This window comes from Nansenia antarctica (assembly GCF_963989245.1).
Source record: "Nansenia antarctica genome assembly, chromosome: 20".
NCBI classification, from domain to species: Eukaryota; Metazoa; Chordata; class Actinopteri; order Argentiniformes; family Microstomatidae; genus Nansenia; species Nansenia antarctica.
The window spans coordinates 5,271,031-5,286,929 of record NC_137693.1 but is presented as its reverse complement, the minus strand read 5'-3'; the positions used below and the strand labels follow the sequence as shown (position 1 = coordinate 5,286,929).

The 15,899-nt window shown below is 48.1% G+C and overlaps 2 protein-coding genes across 2 annotated transcripts; both read right to left on the bottom strand.

Moving 5' to 3' along the window:
• Positions 1 to 364: 364 nt before the first annotated feature.
• LOC308174302 (alpha-1,2-mannosyltransferase ALG9-like) lies at positions 365 to 10,150 on the bottom strand (the record flags this gene model as incomplete). Its single annotated transcript, XM_080549381.1, has 15 exons — positions 365 to 888; positions 1,548 to 1,678; positions 2,961 to 3,090; positions 3,717 to 3,864; positions 4,054 to 4,183; positions 4,749 to 4,903; positions 5,370 to 5,492; positions 5,770 to 5,875; positions 6,138 to 6,225; positions 6,585 to 6,720; positions 7,018 to 7,106; positions 7,595 to 7,665; positions 8,032 to 8,166; positions 8,591 to 8,726; positions 10,005 to 10,150. The coding sequence occupies 15 exons, from the start codon at positions 10,148 to 10,150 to the stop codon at positions 765 to 767; spliced, it is 1,848 nt and encodes a 615-aa protein (XP_080405507.1). The 3' UTR covers positions 365 to 764.
• Positions 10,151 to 11,103: 953 nt separating this feature from the next.
• LOC308174906 (ferredoxin-fold anticodon-binding domain-containing protein 1-like) lies at positions 11,104 to 14,877 on the bottom strand (the record flags this gene model as incomplete). The annotated part of the gene is made up of 5 exons (XM_080550018.1): positions 11,104 to 12,427; positions 12,646 to 12,804; positions 12,939 to 13,142; positions 14,245 to 14,401; positions 14,694 to 14,877. 5 exons carry the CDS (start codon positions 14,875 to 14,877, stop codon positions 11,104 to 11,106), a joined length of 2,028 nt encoding a protein of 675 aa, XP_080406144.1.
• Positions 14,878 to 15,899: the final 1,022 nt, after the last annotated feature.

The window sequence follows — 15,899 nt, the reverse complement described above, 5'->3', positions numbered from 1 at the left end:
CTTATTATCACCACTGTTATTCGTCTGTTATTCGTGTCCATGGATGGACGCATCATGGTTAGGGAGTGTTGTATGCGTGTTTGTAATGATGATCAGAAAACCTTCCGACATACATAAATAAAAAGGGAATGAGAACCACTGATCACTGTGTGTGTGGTGAGATGGAAGGCTTGGACTCTCAACACATCATGGCATCTCGACACAGGGATTATTTTGTTCTTGATATGCTCCCCGCCCCCCCCCCCCCCCCCTCCCCCCCCAACTCTGAATAAAGGTCTTTGCACACTGCTGCGACTGCTATGTTTATTTTATCTTTATTGACCATTTCAGGTACAACTCATTCTCATTCTCTCTCGCTCTCACACACACACACACACACACACACACACAACCTTCTACTGCACAAGTCAACACAGTTGAGATAAAACATTTGCTCGACCAGTCCGGATGCCTCAAACAGACACACGCGCGTCGCGTGCGCGCACACACACACACACAATTACAACAGCCCAAAAACAACAGCAGAGACAGAAGGGACTAAAGACCTTAAAGGGCTAAACATCTTTAAGTGTCTGATAAACATACACACTGACATGATACAAACATAAACACATATTAGCGTGCGCACGCACACACACACACAGAGAGACACAGACACATGACGGAGGGATGCATTAGAGATGTTGGGGGTCCGTGGGAGAGGGGGGCTCGGGGGGGCAGAGTTCTGAGCTGTCAGTTGATACAGTGATACGAGTCCAGGGGGGTCAGGCGTGGGTGCGTTTACGCGACTGCTTTGATCTCCGAGGTTTTAGGATGACGTAGCGTATGTAGCTGGTGTGCTGTTCTGACAGGTAGGGTACGAAGAATGCTCTGAAGAGAGGAGACGACCTGAAGAGAGAGAAAGAGAGAGAGACTTGTGATACTATGCTGAATCTGATAAGACACGTTATTCTGGGGGGGGGGGATTGGAGATGTCTGCAGGGTTCCTACAAGTTTCAACAAGTACAATTTAAGACCTTTTTTTAGACCTCTTTGAATAGAATTTTAGACCTATTCGCGACACCATATGATAGCTTTTTTGTCATCTTCGAGGTGACGGAATTAGGGATTTCACTGCCATACAGACAAAAAAGGAAGCAAATTGGCATTTTTTGGGGTTCCAGCTTGATTAATTTCCGCGTAAATAGATGTGGTCGGACTGATTTCCTTGCAGGATCTCATTTTAAAGACCTAGCACCTCATATTTAGACTAGAATAACTGAAATTCGGCACCTTTTTAGGCCTTTAAATTTGGTGTGCTGGATTGTAGCCTTTAAGGCTTTTTAAGACCAGTGCGGGAACCCTGAACAGAGAGACTTGTGATACTATGCTGAATCTGACAGACACGTTTGTGGGGAACATGGCGCGTTCCGACCTGCAGGGGGAGCCACAGGACGGTTGGTGAAGGGATGTGGGCGCAATTGGCGCCCACGTATGTGTGTATGTGTGTGTGTGGTGTGTGTATGTGTGTATGTGTGTATGCGTGTGTGTGTGTGTGGTGTGTTAACCTAGCTGCATGGAGGAAGGGTTTGAAAGCGATGACGCTCCACTCCTCTTTGTCGGCGGCGTAGCGGGGCTCATGGGGCGTCTCCGCCTCTGTGTCCAAGTCCACCAGGTAATGACACTGCCGCACGTCCACCTGCAACACAACCATGACCACCACACAACCATGACCACCACACAACCATGACCACCACACAACCATGACCACCATACAACCATGACCACCATAAAACCATGACCACCACACCACCATGACCACCACAACTCCATGACCACCACATAACCATGACCACAACACAACCATGACCACCCCACCACCATGACCACCACACAACCATGACCACAACACAACCATGACCACCACACAACCATGACCACCACACAACCATGACCACCACACAACCATGACCACCACACAACCAAGACCACAACACAACCATGACCACCACACAACCATGACCACCACACAACCATGACCACCACACAACCATGACCACAACACAACCATGACCACCACACAACCATGACCACAACACAACCATGACCACCACACAACCATGACCACCACACAACCATGACCACAACACAACCATGACCACCACACAACCATGACCACCACACCACCATGACCACCACACAACCATGACCACAACACAACCATGACCACCACACAACCATGACCACCATACAACCATGACCACCACACAACCATGACCACCACACAACCATGACCACAACACAACCATGACCACCACACAACCATGACCACAACACAACCATGACCACCACACAACCATGACCACCATACAACCATGACCACAACACAACCATGACCACCACACAACCATGACCACCACACAACCATGACCACCACACAACCATGACCACCACACAACCATGACCACCACACAACCATGACCACAACACAACCATGACCACCACACAACCATGACCACCACACAACCATGACCACCACACAACCATGACCACAACACAACCATGACCACCACACAACCATGACCACCATACAACCATGACCACCACACAACCATGACCACCACACAACCATGACCACCACACAACCATGACCACCATACAACCATGACCACCACACAACCATGACCACAACACAACCATGACCACCACACAACCATGACCACCACACAACCATGACCACCACACAACCATGACCACCACACAACCATGACCACCACACAACCATGACCACCCCACAACCATGACCACCACACAACCATGACCACCACACAACCATGACCACCACACCACCATGACCACCACACAACCATGACCACCACACAACCATGACCACCATAAAACCATGACCACCACAGGAAAGCCAGTGCACCACCACCCAGTGGCAGCACACAGCAGCCACAGCACCGAGCAGGGAGACTCACGTATCTGGTCGGTTCCTCCAGGTTCTGGTCGTTCATGTGGGCGGGGATTATCTGAGTGGCCAACGGGCCCTCGGCGTAGGGCTGAGGAAGCTGCCCTCTGAACTCTGATTGGATGAAGTGGAGCTGCCAGCTGGAGAGAGGACAGAGTCACAAAAATGCCCTTCTAACAGAGCACACTCTGACAAGCACAAAGGCTGATATTTGAAATGACATTTAAGACCAATTGAAGATGACGGAAGCCGAAATAATAATAATAATAATAATAATAATAATAATAATAATAATAATACATCAGACTTATATAGCGCTTTTCTAGACACTCAAAGACGCTTTACAAACTGAAAAGATCGAGTAGTAAAATAAAAAGAAACAAAAACAATAGATAAAAGAAAGTATAGGGGTCTAATACATTTTTAGATTACTAAATCTAAATCGTAGGACAATCTACTCTGTATACTGCAATTACACCTAGATTTCGGGCGGAGAAGCGGCGAAGAAGCAACGCCAGCGTCCTCTCTCGACCGGCGTTTTTGGAAAAGTTATTCAGTTAAATAAAGTTAAATAAAGATATTCTGTGTCACTGCACATGAGACACTAAACGAGTGTCCTTTCGATTTCAATGCTTGTTTATGCTTACGGAATGACGGTTTTTAAGGGCTCTTTAACACGCCCAAGCACGCACCCACGCAGGCACACACACACACACACGCATACGCACACGCACACGCGCACACACACACACACACACACACTGACTTGTTGGGCAGCAGGAAGCTGCTGGGGTAGCGGTGCCATTCCTTGCCCACACACACAGTCACGTTCCGGCCCTCAGGGACCGAGTGGAGGGCCGGGTCCTTGGCGATACGGTGGAACTCTGGGTACAGATCCAGAGGGGCGTGATAGCCTGCAAGCACAACACACACACACACACCACACACACACACACACAGACACACACAGACACACACACACACTTTTTTTCTTACCACATACTTTGACAACATCACAAACCGATAGCGACTGCGTGTGAAGTGTCTGAATGTGTACATGGCAGTCTCTGTGTGTGTGTGTGTGTGTGTGTGTGTGTGTGTACCTCTGAAGAGTGCGATAGAGCGTGACAGTGACAGCACAGTGAACAGCAGCAGGGAGCTCAGGGCCAGCCAGTTGGAGGAGACGGTGTAGTGCTCCAAGCGGTAGCGCCGAAACAGGAAGTGGTAGCACTTCTGCAGACGAAACACAAGGAACACATCCCTCAAGACAGGAAACGCATCACATCTCACAGGCAACACATCATTCATATGTATATATATATATACACTCACAGAACACTTTATTAAGAACACTATATTAATCCTGGGTAGGGACTCCCTTTGCTCTGAAAACAGCCTCAATTCTTTGTTTGAGCCTGTGTGTATGTGTGTGTGTGTGTGTGTGTGTCTGTGTGTGTACCTGTAAAGAGGACAGTGATTCCACAAGATGTGAAAGCTGTGTGTGTGTGTGTGTGTGTGTGTGTGTGTGTGTGTGTGTGTGTGTGCGTGTGTGTGTGTGTGTGTGTGTGTGTGTGTGTGTGTGCGTGTGTGTGTGTGTGTACCTGTAGAGAGGACAGTGCCACAGCCCCGCTGAGGCAGATGAGGGGGTAGATGGGTGTGTGTACCTGTAGAGAGGACAGTGCTACAGCCCCGCTGAGGCAGATGAGGGGGTAGATGGGTGTGTGTGTGTACCTGTAGAGAGGACAGTGCGACAGCCCCGCTGAGGCAGATGAGGGGGTAGATGGGTGTGTGTGTGTACCTGTAGAGAGGACAGTGCTACAGCCCCGCTGAGGCAGATGAGGGGGTAGACGGGGAACAGGAACCTCTCCTCTTTATGAGGCCTGGTGAAGAACACCAGCATCCACAGGTACATGGGAGACAGAGTCAGCCAGTAGGGCCGGCCCGAGTTCTGCACTAAAGACACACACAAACACATATATTACTCACTGTAATGTTTCCATTCTATATTATATATTATATATATACACACACAGACAGACACACGCACATGCACGCACACAGACGCAGACGCAGACGCAGACACAGACGCAGACACAGACACACAGACACACACACACACACACACACACACAGAGACGCAGACGCAGACGCAGACGCAGACTCAGACGCAGACGCAGACGCAGACGCAGACGCAGACGCAGACGCAGACACAGACACAGACACAGACACAGACACAGACACAGACACAGACACAGACACAGACACACACACACACACACACACACACACACACACACACACACAGAGACGCAGACGCAGACGCAGACGCAGACACACAGACACACAGACACACACACACACACACACACACACACACACACACACACACACACACACACACACAGACACTCTCACTCACCGTTAAACCTGGCCAGGAGTGTTTCCATCAGGGCAGTAAGGGGCAGGGAGAGCAGGGCCAGGACAAACACAAGGTTAAAGTTCAGGAACCCGTTGAAAAAGTAAAAATGCCACGGCTCTGTACCTGTAACACACACAACGTGTTGGATAGTGTCAGACGAATGAATGAATGAAACAGTTTACAAATGAATACTATGTTTGGTACAGAAACACAATGTGTAAAGTGCTGTCATAGTGTATGTATTGGGTTATCAAACACAACCGTCAGACCTCCATGTTGTTGTGTTATCAAGCTATGATTGACCACCGTTCATGTCATGATCATAGTTTGAGGAGGAATATGCAAAGAGGTGTACGTTGTCGGCGTAAGTTGTGGAAAGGTTTGTGGTGTGTTTGGTTACCATAGAGATCGGGGCCGTGGGGTGTGAAGACGTTGTACAGTAGAATATTGAGTGGAGCGATGACCAGTTTACCATAGAGAGAAGAGTCCACTGCTACTAAGGGCACCTGCACACACACACACACACAAACATACACACACACACACACACACACACCAGTTGAATGGATTAATGATCTAAAAATAAATGGTAATGGTTTACATTTTGTTGTTGCATCTATCTATAATATGTGTGCATATGCAGGTGAGCAGTGGTTGTGAGTGTGTGTGTGTGTGTGTGTGTGTGTGTGTGTGTGTGTGTGTGTGTGTGTGTGTGTGTGTGTGTGTGTGTGTGCATGAGAGAGTGTCTGTATGCATGTGGGTTCTCACCAACAGCAGCAGCAGAGCGACAATTGACCAAGTGATAAAACTCCTCCACTGTCTCTTCAGCACCAGCAGGTCAAAGGCGATCGGTATCCTAGCAAAGGCCATCCCATCATGGTTAATATCAACACTACTGACAACACACAGCCAAACCAAGGAGGGCCAGAGGCTAAACAGAGGGGCTTTGGTGAAGGTTCGTCTACCAGCTCTCCTACACCCAGCCTGAGTAGTAGTGGTGTGTGAATGGGTGAAAGAGAGGCCGTTGTAAAACGCTTTGGAATAAGGCGCTATATAAGTACAGTCCATTTCTACTGTCTCTATCCCAATACAAGCAGAAATCCCCCCCCCCCAAAGAATATAATATATTAAAAAAACACAGGATAACCACTTCATACAGTCACAGAGGAGAATGCCGGCTCTGATCCAATGAGACCCGAGCGGCAGGGTTCTTACCCAAGCAGAGCAGAGAAGGGCCAGCCGACGATGGCTCCGGCGGCCACGCCCATAATGGCCAGAGAGGGCGTGTCCTGAAACCAGCCTGTCATGGCAACCAGGGTAGTGTACATACAGAAGGAGGAGGGCAGGAAGGCTGGAGAGAAAGAGACACACGGGTCGTCACGCTTTGATCAATTATCTGTTATTTGGAGGACAGAGACCACAGGTGGCAGCAAGAGGGGGGGAGTAAAGAGAGAGGTGCAGAGAGGGCAAGGGGGGAGGCGAAGAAAGGGAAGGCGGGAGGGAGGGAGAAAGGGGTTGTGAGAGAGGGGGGGAGAAGGGAGGAGAGATGAGGGAGACAGAGAGAGCGCAGGCGCTAGAGAGAGAGTGGCCCTTTCTCAATCCTCTCATCCGAGAGAGGTGTTAAGTGTTGCATCCTTTCCTGACCCACCTGCTGAAGAGCAGAACATTCCAGAACTAAGGACAAGGAACGCCAGCATGAGACGGCCCACGTGCAGACCAAACTTCTTACACACTGCCCTGCAACACACACACACGCACGCACGCACACGCGCACACACACGCGCACACACACACACAGTCAGTATTTTGTTAAGAACACTAGACACTGACCCTGTTGGAAGATATCAAGTAACTGACAGCCAGACCCGTGGGTATATAGTACGAGTGGTTTGGAACTGCCCGTTTTGTCCGTTTTTTTATGTTTATGTCCTTTGTTTTTCTGAGTGGGGCAGTCCCACTCATATTTTTTTATTTTATTGGACAGATACAGTGAAGACAGACAGGAGAGTCAGGAGAAGCAGGGAGAGAGGGCGTGTCAGCAGGGCAAGGGCTGCCCATAGCCACCACCGGCCTTGACACACAGCCTCTCACGCATCATTGCTTTATTGACAGCTAACATTATTGTGAAGCTATGTTGTCGTGGAGTTGGCAGTTACAGTTGCAGTGTAAAAACTAGACACACACTGTCCCGTACACTCACACACTCGAGGAGGAGGGAGACTAACTTGTAAAAGTAGAGTTCACAGACGCAGCAGGAGAAGGCAAGGATGCAGCGCACAAAGTAGAACACCAGCACCTGAAACACAACCGTCAGACCTCCGTGTTGGTGTACATTGTGAAAGTCCCACACTGTCTCATTTGACTTGGCACATTTTTGGTTTCCTAAGTGACAGACAAAACTAACTAACTAAATTGGTGCTACCATTTTCAATGGGATGGTGTGTGTGTGTGTGTGTGTGAGTGTGTGTGTGTGTGTGTGTGTGTGTGTGTGTGTGTGTGTGTGTGTGCGTGCGTGCGTGTGTGTGTGTGTGTTCAAGAGCCATTAAAAAAACGTAATTCCACAAGCATTAACAAGCATTGAAATTGAAAGGACAATCATTCTGTGTTTCATGTGCAGTTACACAGAATATCATGTGTGTGTGTGTGTGTGTGTGTGTATTACCTTGTTGGTCTGTAGTATATGAGCATGTAAACAGGCAGGCAGAGCGTGTAACCACAGGTAAGCGTAGGACCTGATGGCGTAGAGAGGCGAATACTCCCATGTCTGCATCCCTGACCCGTACAGCAGGTAGTGCATCTGGAGGGGAGGACATCCCGTCAGCAGAGAGACGGTTGGTAGCAGGAAGAAAAACGGCACATTGTACAGACAGGCTTCTACTTTTTTCAGTCCTACTCATATTTGTACATTTTATCAGACGGATACAGTGAAGACAGACAGGAAAGTAAGGAGAAGAAGGGAGAGAGGGCATGTCAGCAGGGCACGGGTCGGATTCGAACCCATGCCGACATGGGCACGTGTGTGCACAGTAGACCGCGGTGCTAGACCACTGGACCACCCCAGGCCACGATAATATCATTTCTATTCAATACACAAGTGTCCACAATTTAGGGAACTGGAACACCCAGCACTGTATGGCCTAGTTCAGAAACAACCCATACTGCACTTCATATAAATGTGTGTGTGTATGTGTGTGTATGTGTATTCATGCTTCACTACGCACCGGTTCCCAGTAGTTGAAGGTCTCATCGCAGTCAGAGATGTTGCTTAGCAATGCTGCGCAGAAGCGCGCTGAGAGCAGGCATTTAAATGCTGTGGAACCTTCCGGTGCCCACACCTGCCCCCCCTTTCCTACAGACCTGCACAGACACAAACACAAACAATTTAAAAAAAACAATACACAAAAACATGAAAAAGGGACACCACCAGTGAATCGTGCAATTCCTGCATACATAGTACCCCTTACTATTTAGCTTCCCTGTGGTCAGGGAATTTGTAACCTCTGACCCAGGCTTCTAAGTGTCTGGTAAATAAGGCAAGTGAATGTGTGCGTCAAGTGAAGTCGTTGCATCTCAGCTCTAATAGCACAGCAGTTGATCTGACGTCCGTCTCATATTAATATGACACCTCCGGGCGTTGGTGCAGAACATCTGGGCTGCAGTCAGAATCTCTACTCCTACAAAAAGTGGGTGCACGTTTTCTCCACCCAACTCCTGGGCAACAGGGACTTCTCACCATGCACCATGCTTCAACAGTTACTTTCCCTCAAATCCACGAGGGGGGGTTATTGAGTGCACACTTTGTCTAGTTATAATAATATTATTATTATTTAATAATAATAATAATAGTAATAGGTCTGTGCATAATAATGTATGTGCATAATGTATAGGCAACCACTGTAAGACACAGATTCCGCAGATCTGTCATCCCTGGAGAAGCACAAGCTTAAGAACCAACCAGGGGGGTATTCCATCAACATCGCTAAAGGAAAATCTAGGCTTATTTTGACAAGTCTCGCGAGATCTATCAATATATGCCTGGATCTTTTTAAGAGTCTCGCGAGACTTAACGAAATAAGCCTGGATTTTTCTTTAGCGAGTTTGATGGAATACCCCCCAGTTTGCTATAATGATCCATCACCACCTCCCCCCGGCAGTGACGTCAGCGCGTTATTATGACCACGTCAGCGTTACGCTCTCCTCTCTCTCCTACAGACACTCCAATCGGAGTTTCTCAACCAAAACACACTCTTGAGTCTCGCTTAAAGCATTAATGCATGACAGCTCCACGACCAGCAAAACAGTAGCTAGACATTAAGCGCCCCTCTACTTTTCACGCAAGTCTATCCCCAGACATCATCACATAAATAACAAGGTACTACCTAAAGAAAACACGAGAGAACAAATGAAGTGTGAATTAAACAAACGTATGAATGAACATGACGGATGCATGGACACTTGCATGGCGGGGCACCTGATGTGCATGTGCATTGGTGCTTTAAAACAACGTTTCTGTCACGTTTATTGCAGTTACAATATTAGCGCATGTCACTTGCTTATTTTCAATTGGTTGTCAAGTGCGGTAAAGCAGCGAAAGCTCTAGCGATAAGCTTCTCCCATCTCACTACCAGAACTCACTCCTGCTGCCGTGTGTCTGCCGGGGTCTTGCCTTCATCACCGGGTTTCTCCGGTGGTCTCGGTGTCCGCGTTTCGTTGGGGAGATTCACGCTGTTGGCGTCTTGTCTGCTCCCTCGCCTGTTTCGTTGTCGGAGTCTCGCCGCCATAATCTACTGGTTGGTTTGGCTTCTTCAAATATGAGATTTTAAAGCGGTGGGCATTGGCAATGGAAATGTCCGATGCATTTCCGCCACCGTCCGTGGAGAGTGACGAAAGCGGAGCAAGGTTCGGTTTCTGCCACCAGAGGGCGCAACACATAATTGAAGACACAAACTACAGAATGAACCAAGTGGATTTACATTGCATGTCAAACTTGTTGCATAACATACATGACTAACCTATAGTACAAATTGCACATACGCACACAAAACACAAATGTTTTATTTACCTAACTGGGATGAAGCAGAGATAATCTGTTTTTATATTAATTTCATCCATCCATCCATCCATCCATCCTCTCCATTATTCATTCATTCTCCCTCATTAAATAAAGTAAGTCATAAGTAAATCTGGACATTCGGACTCAGGTGTGTTTTTACTCCTTTTACTAAATGAGTTGTAAATTGATTGGCGGAACCAAAATAATGTATTGTAGTAAACACGCATGTGATACAGGATATACAACATCACTACATCGATTGCCAATAGATCATTAACAATATCACTTGACAATCAAACTGTCATCAAGAGGAGAGAAAACTAATTGTCACATTCCTGAGCAGTGGTGTCTAAAATGTTAGCATGCCCTGCGTCCACCTGCACATGAGGGACTTCGTAGCTCCAAATCTGGCACAATATAATTATTGCTCTCCCTCATTGTACACAAGTTAGAAACAGGCTTTAGATAAAATGCATATGTCAAAAAAGACATCAAACCAAGCTCTTCAAACAACACTGTAATAGTTAATAAGCAGTGCTCTACTATCCAAAATTCTAAATGTGAGGTTTGAGTCAATAACGTGCTTAGAGAATAGTTGAAGGCAATGAGGTTTTCTTCGTCTCATAGTCGTGTGTCTGTGAATATACGTATAAGTCGGTTTTACACACCGACACACCATCTTTACCTGACGGTGCCCAGCATGCGTGCGGCCAGCAGTGTCTGCAGGTGTGTGTGTAGTTTCAAGGCGTGTGTGTGTGAGAGTGCGTGCGTGTGAGATAGGTAGGCGAGTCTGTAGCAGTAGCTGGTCGTGTGCGCGCCGTCTGGGTGGAAGAAAGTGTCTAGAAGTTCCACCTGCTCCACGGTGCCCCTACTGGCCTCTCTGACCACCGCGTGGAACTCCCCCTCTTCCCAGCTCGGCCCCGCCCAGAAGCTGATGTCATAGCTGAAGCGCTGCGGGAACAAGGAGAACGGGCGGAACGGTATCCCTGGCGACGGCTCGAGCAGGAAGTGCTCGAGGAAGCGCGGGTCCTTTGACCAGAGCAGGCGCCAGTCGGGGAGGGAGAAGAGCAGTGCGGCCAGGAGGTCCAAACTCAGACTCGCCCTCACACGCACCTTCGAGACGTCGTCGGCGACGTCGCTAACCCACACCTGGCCGATCCGACCCGTCGGCTGGGCCGTCAGAGCCAACGCCCCCTCCTCCGAGGCCAGGGAAACCCCGTGCGGAGCTAGCAGGCCCTCCAGGCTCCGTCCTAGAGCTCTGAGCGGCTTAGAGGCAGCGTCGCACTCGCCACAGAGGAGAAGCTGGTGGAAGGCAGGAGGGCCCCAAGGGCTGATGGGAAATCTCTTGAGAACCAGGCCGCTGACGCCGGATAGAACCCCAATAAAACCACCGATAACCCTGGGGGAGCCCTCCGTCTGGGCCTCTTCAACTGAGCCAACACCGCTAACCCCCTTTCCCTCCACCTCCCTGTCCACACAGCCCTCCCCCACCCCGCTAGCCCCTTCTCTCCGATCTCCCTCCTCTCGCTGACTCAGCAGTTCCTCCATCTGAGGTAGTAGAGACGGACGCAGCACGAAACCAACAGCGCTTTCCCCCCGACGCACCCTGTTGATGTCCCGTTCAGCTTTAGACCCCCGGTCCTCCTCCCATGGTTCCTCCCGTTCGCCTCGTAGGTCTGACTCGGTTATATGCGTGTCTGCCAGCGTGTCCGAGAGGGCGTCTGTGTGCTTGTCGCCGTCAGAGCAGGGAGTGTGCGTGTCTGTCCTAGTAGGCCTGTCCGTTGGGTTACAAATGGGAGGGGTGTATGTGGACGAGGGGTGTATCCAGTAGCAATGTGTGGAGTCCATCTCGGGGCAGCAGGTCTGCAGTTGCTGGGGGGAAACGTGGAGGAGGATGGGGAGGGGCTCTGTCACCATGGAGATAGACCATTCTTTTGCCAACCCCTCCAGGAGGAAGTCCTGAACCAGCCTGACAGGATGGACAGAACCTGGAGAGAAAAAACCCCTGGAGAGAGAGAGAGAGAAAGAGAGTACATTCTATTCAGCCCTAGACCACCAGCTCACAATGAGTTAGCAATGATTACAGTTGTTTCTAAAAACCTGGCTTTGAAGTACACACAGATCTGATAACTACGATAATATTGTCAGTCATGTCATCCAACACTCCCAGTGTGTGTATGTGTGTGTGTGTGTGTGTGTGTGTGTGTGTGTGTGTGTGTGTACCTGTGTATATAGTCGCTGAGTTCAGCAGGAATGTGGTACTGGACTCTCTGCCCTCCAACGGTCTCCTCCACACTCAGCCTTTGAGGGGCGCTGTAGGGGGGGCCACGCGTAAACACATGGGTCAGTCCTTTCTCTACATGGAAGCCCTTGTCCTGGCTCCTGACAGAGAGAAACACACACACACACACACAATTCAAGGGATGAAACAAAAACAATTACAAAACTGGCAGGTATTAACCTTCACCCGTACCCTTCCCTTGTAGCTCGCACCTGTAGCCAGTGTGCATAGTTACCTGTATCCTGTGCACTTGTAGCTGTCATGTCTATCATTGTCGAAAGGACGGACATCACTAAGGATGAGCCCTGCCTCTGCTGCCATGGCAACCACCTGCCAGCTGTTGTACCACTCTCTCATTGGCTGGTCGGCTGGGGTCCCGCCCTGCCCGTTGCACAGGGCGACATGGACCTCCCCCTCCTCCCTCAGCACCAGAACACAGCTACAACACACCAAACACCTAACATCACTACACAACACAAACCTAATGTTACTACTAGGGATGTCCCGATCCCACTTTTTCACTACCGATACCGATACCGATACCTGGGCTTCGGGTATCGGCGATACCGATACCGATCCGATATTTGTATACATTTTTTGACCCCTGAATAATAACAAATACCTCCCCAGTATATAGTCCACACCAACAACAGTTAAATTAAAGACTGCCAGCCTTTATTAAAGCAACAAATGCGACGTGTTGTGGATTGGAACTACAGATCATAAGCTTTCAAATGATGTGTCATACATTGAAATCCGAAAAAATATGAAGTTAGAGTCATTTGAATGTTGTTAGACGTCAGGCACATATAGGGTTAACCTCTTTGTAATGAAACCGGAAGCACACAGCGCAGCGCTATGCGCATTTTAAGCGCATATAGGACTCGCGTGAAGCGCTATGCGCATTTTAAGCGCATATAGGACTCGCGTGAAGCATTTCGGCGACACGCGTTCTGTTCACTGTTTTTATTCCCTCATCGCTTATACACATAAGTTTGACTGCGGATGACAGTAGGATCGGATCGGAGCCTTTTTTTTTTCTGGTGCGATCCCCGATCCAGCATTCAGGACCAATATCGGGTCGATATCCGATATCAGTATCGGATCGGGACATCCCTAGTTACTACAGTAGTATCAACGTAGTGGTACGTTAACTTAACTTAACTTTTGCTGAACCCAAATTGACCCCTAACCCATACCCCCCAGGGCCCAGTATTTCAAAATGTTTAATCTGGATCAGAATGATTCGGATTATTTTTTTGCTATCCAGGATCAGATCGAGTTGGCTGATTTCCCCAAGATGCTACTCGAAATCTGTTAAGATAGATCCAGATCCAGATTAAACATTCTGAAACTGGGCCCAAAAGATACAAACGTATTGGGTAGCTGCACATGTCTAATATGGCACATTCTGTTCTATCTACCTCATCAGAGGCCAATAGAAAGCGATACTGTGTACTCAATCCATCACATCTAGCCTATAGCATTATTGTACGACAACTCCTGTCAAGTGACGAGAGATTTAGAGGGGTGCTTCTTACCTGAGGAAGAAGTTTTGGAGGAGTTCTCTGTTCTTCCTGACGCCACTCTTACGACCGCAGTGAGGGAAGTTAAACACCACCCGGTCAAACACACGACCACGCAGAGACGCACATCCTTCCAGCCGCGTAGAGTCCACTTCAAACAACACCTCCCCGCCTGAGACACACACACACACACACACACACATTTTAAATGTTTTATTTATGTCCACATACATGTACAATATCTCTAAAGGACATAAATACTATCAGTGCATCTTGACATTATGAAAACAGTCAGTTACAGTAGTGCTGAGCCAACAACCAGTTATGCCTACACACAGTATGTTATTCACAGTACACACACACACACACACACACGTTTAATGCAAAACACTGTACACCCATGACAATACACAATGTTTACATTAGCTTTAAATATGTGTATTAAGTCACACACACACACACACCTGAGTCTCTGATGGCCTGGATGTTGATGGCTGTCCCCTGGTGGCCCAGTGCTTCCTCCTGGCCCTGGAGGCAGGTGGCGGTGATGGAGCAGCGCTGGGCCAGGGACAGCAGCTTCAGGGCCAGGGAGGCAGAGAAGGAGAAGTTCCCCTCTCCCACCAGCAGCGTTGATCGGACAGCAGACATCCCTACGAGCTGCCTAAAGATGAGTCCAGTGTGACACAGAGGTGACAGTTCTTTATCTGGGCAGAATAACGGCAAGCAACATTCAACCCCTCCCCTGCATCTGAACGAGTTGTAGACTAGATTCACCCTATCGACTGGACTGACAGTTCGTGACGTTAGAATTATAAGGTTCTATTCCATTTTTGTCAAAATTTTGTTTTTTACATAATCTGATCCATTAGGCGTTTATTAATGCCTGTGTGGTGTTATTTTTAAAATGTTGACATTTTTGAGTTAGTAATTCATAAAATACAAAGGTTCCATCTCACAAAACATAATGGAATGTAAAAACTTTGACGCTCAATATCTCTGAACTGCCCTAAACGGAGATAGAACCTTATCATTCTAAACGGAGATAGAACCTTATCATTCTAAACGGAGATATAACCTTCTCATTCTAAACGGAGATAGAACCTTATCATTCTAAACGGAGATAGAACCTTATCATTCTAAACGGAGATAGAACCTTATCATTCTAAACGGAGATAGAACCTTATCATTCTAAACGGAGATAGAACCTTATCATTCTAAGATCACGAGTTGCTTGTTATTGCAACTCACTTTTCGCAGGTCATCGGATGTTCGATCCACTCGTATCACCGTCTCTCGTCGACATGGTTTTCTAAAAGGACACAATTACGTAACTCTCCCAGAGCCAAGTATTACAGCTAACGTAGGCCTAATACACAATTGCATGCATGTATACTTTATAATATATATATATATATTTATAATAATAATATATTAACAGCAGCCAGCCACACTGCCGCATGTGGACATGCTGTTGTGTGTCACAGTTATAGTGGTCCGTGGGCAAACAAGGAGGGATGGGGTTGTCTTCTAACTGTTCACCTGTGTGCGGATTACTGTAGGCTACAGTGTGTTTGTGTGTGTGGTGAGACACTAGAAGCTATTGCTATTATAACTAGTTACTGTTTTATGTCACTACTACATGTAAAGCGTCTTACCTTTCCAAGGGCCAC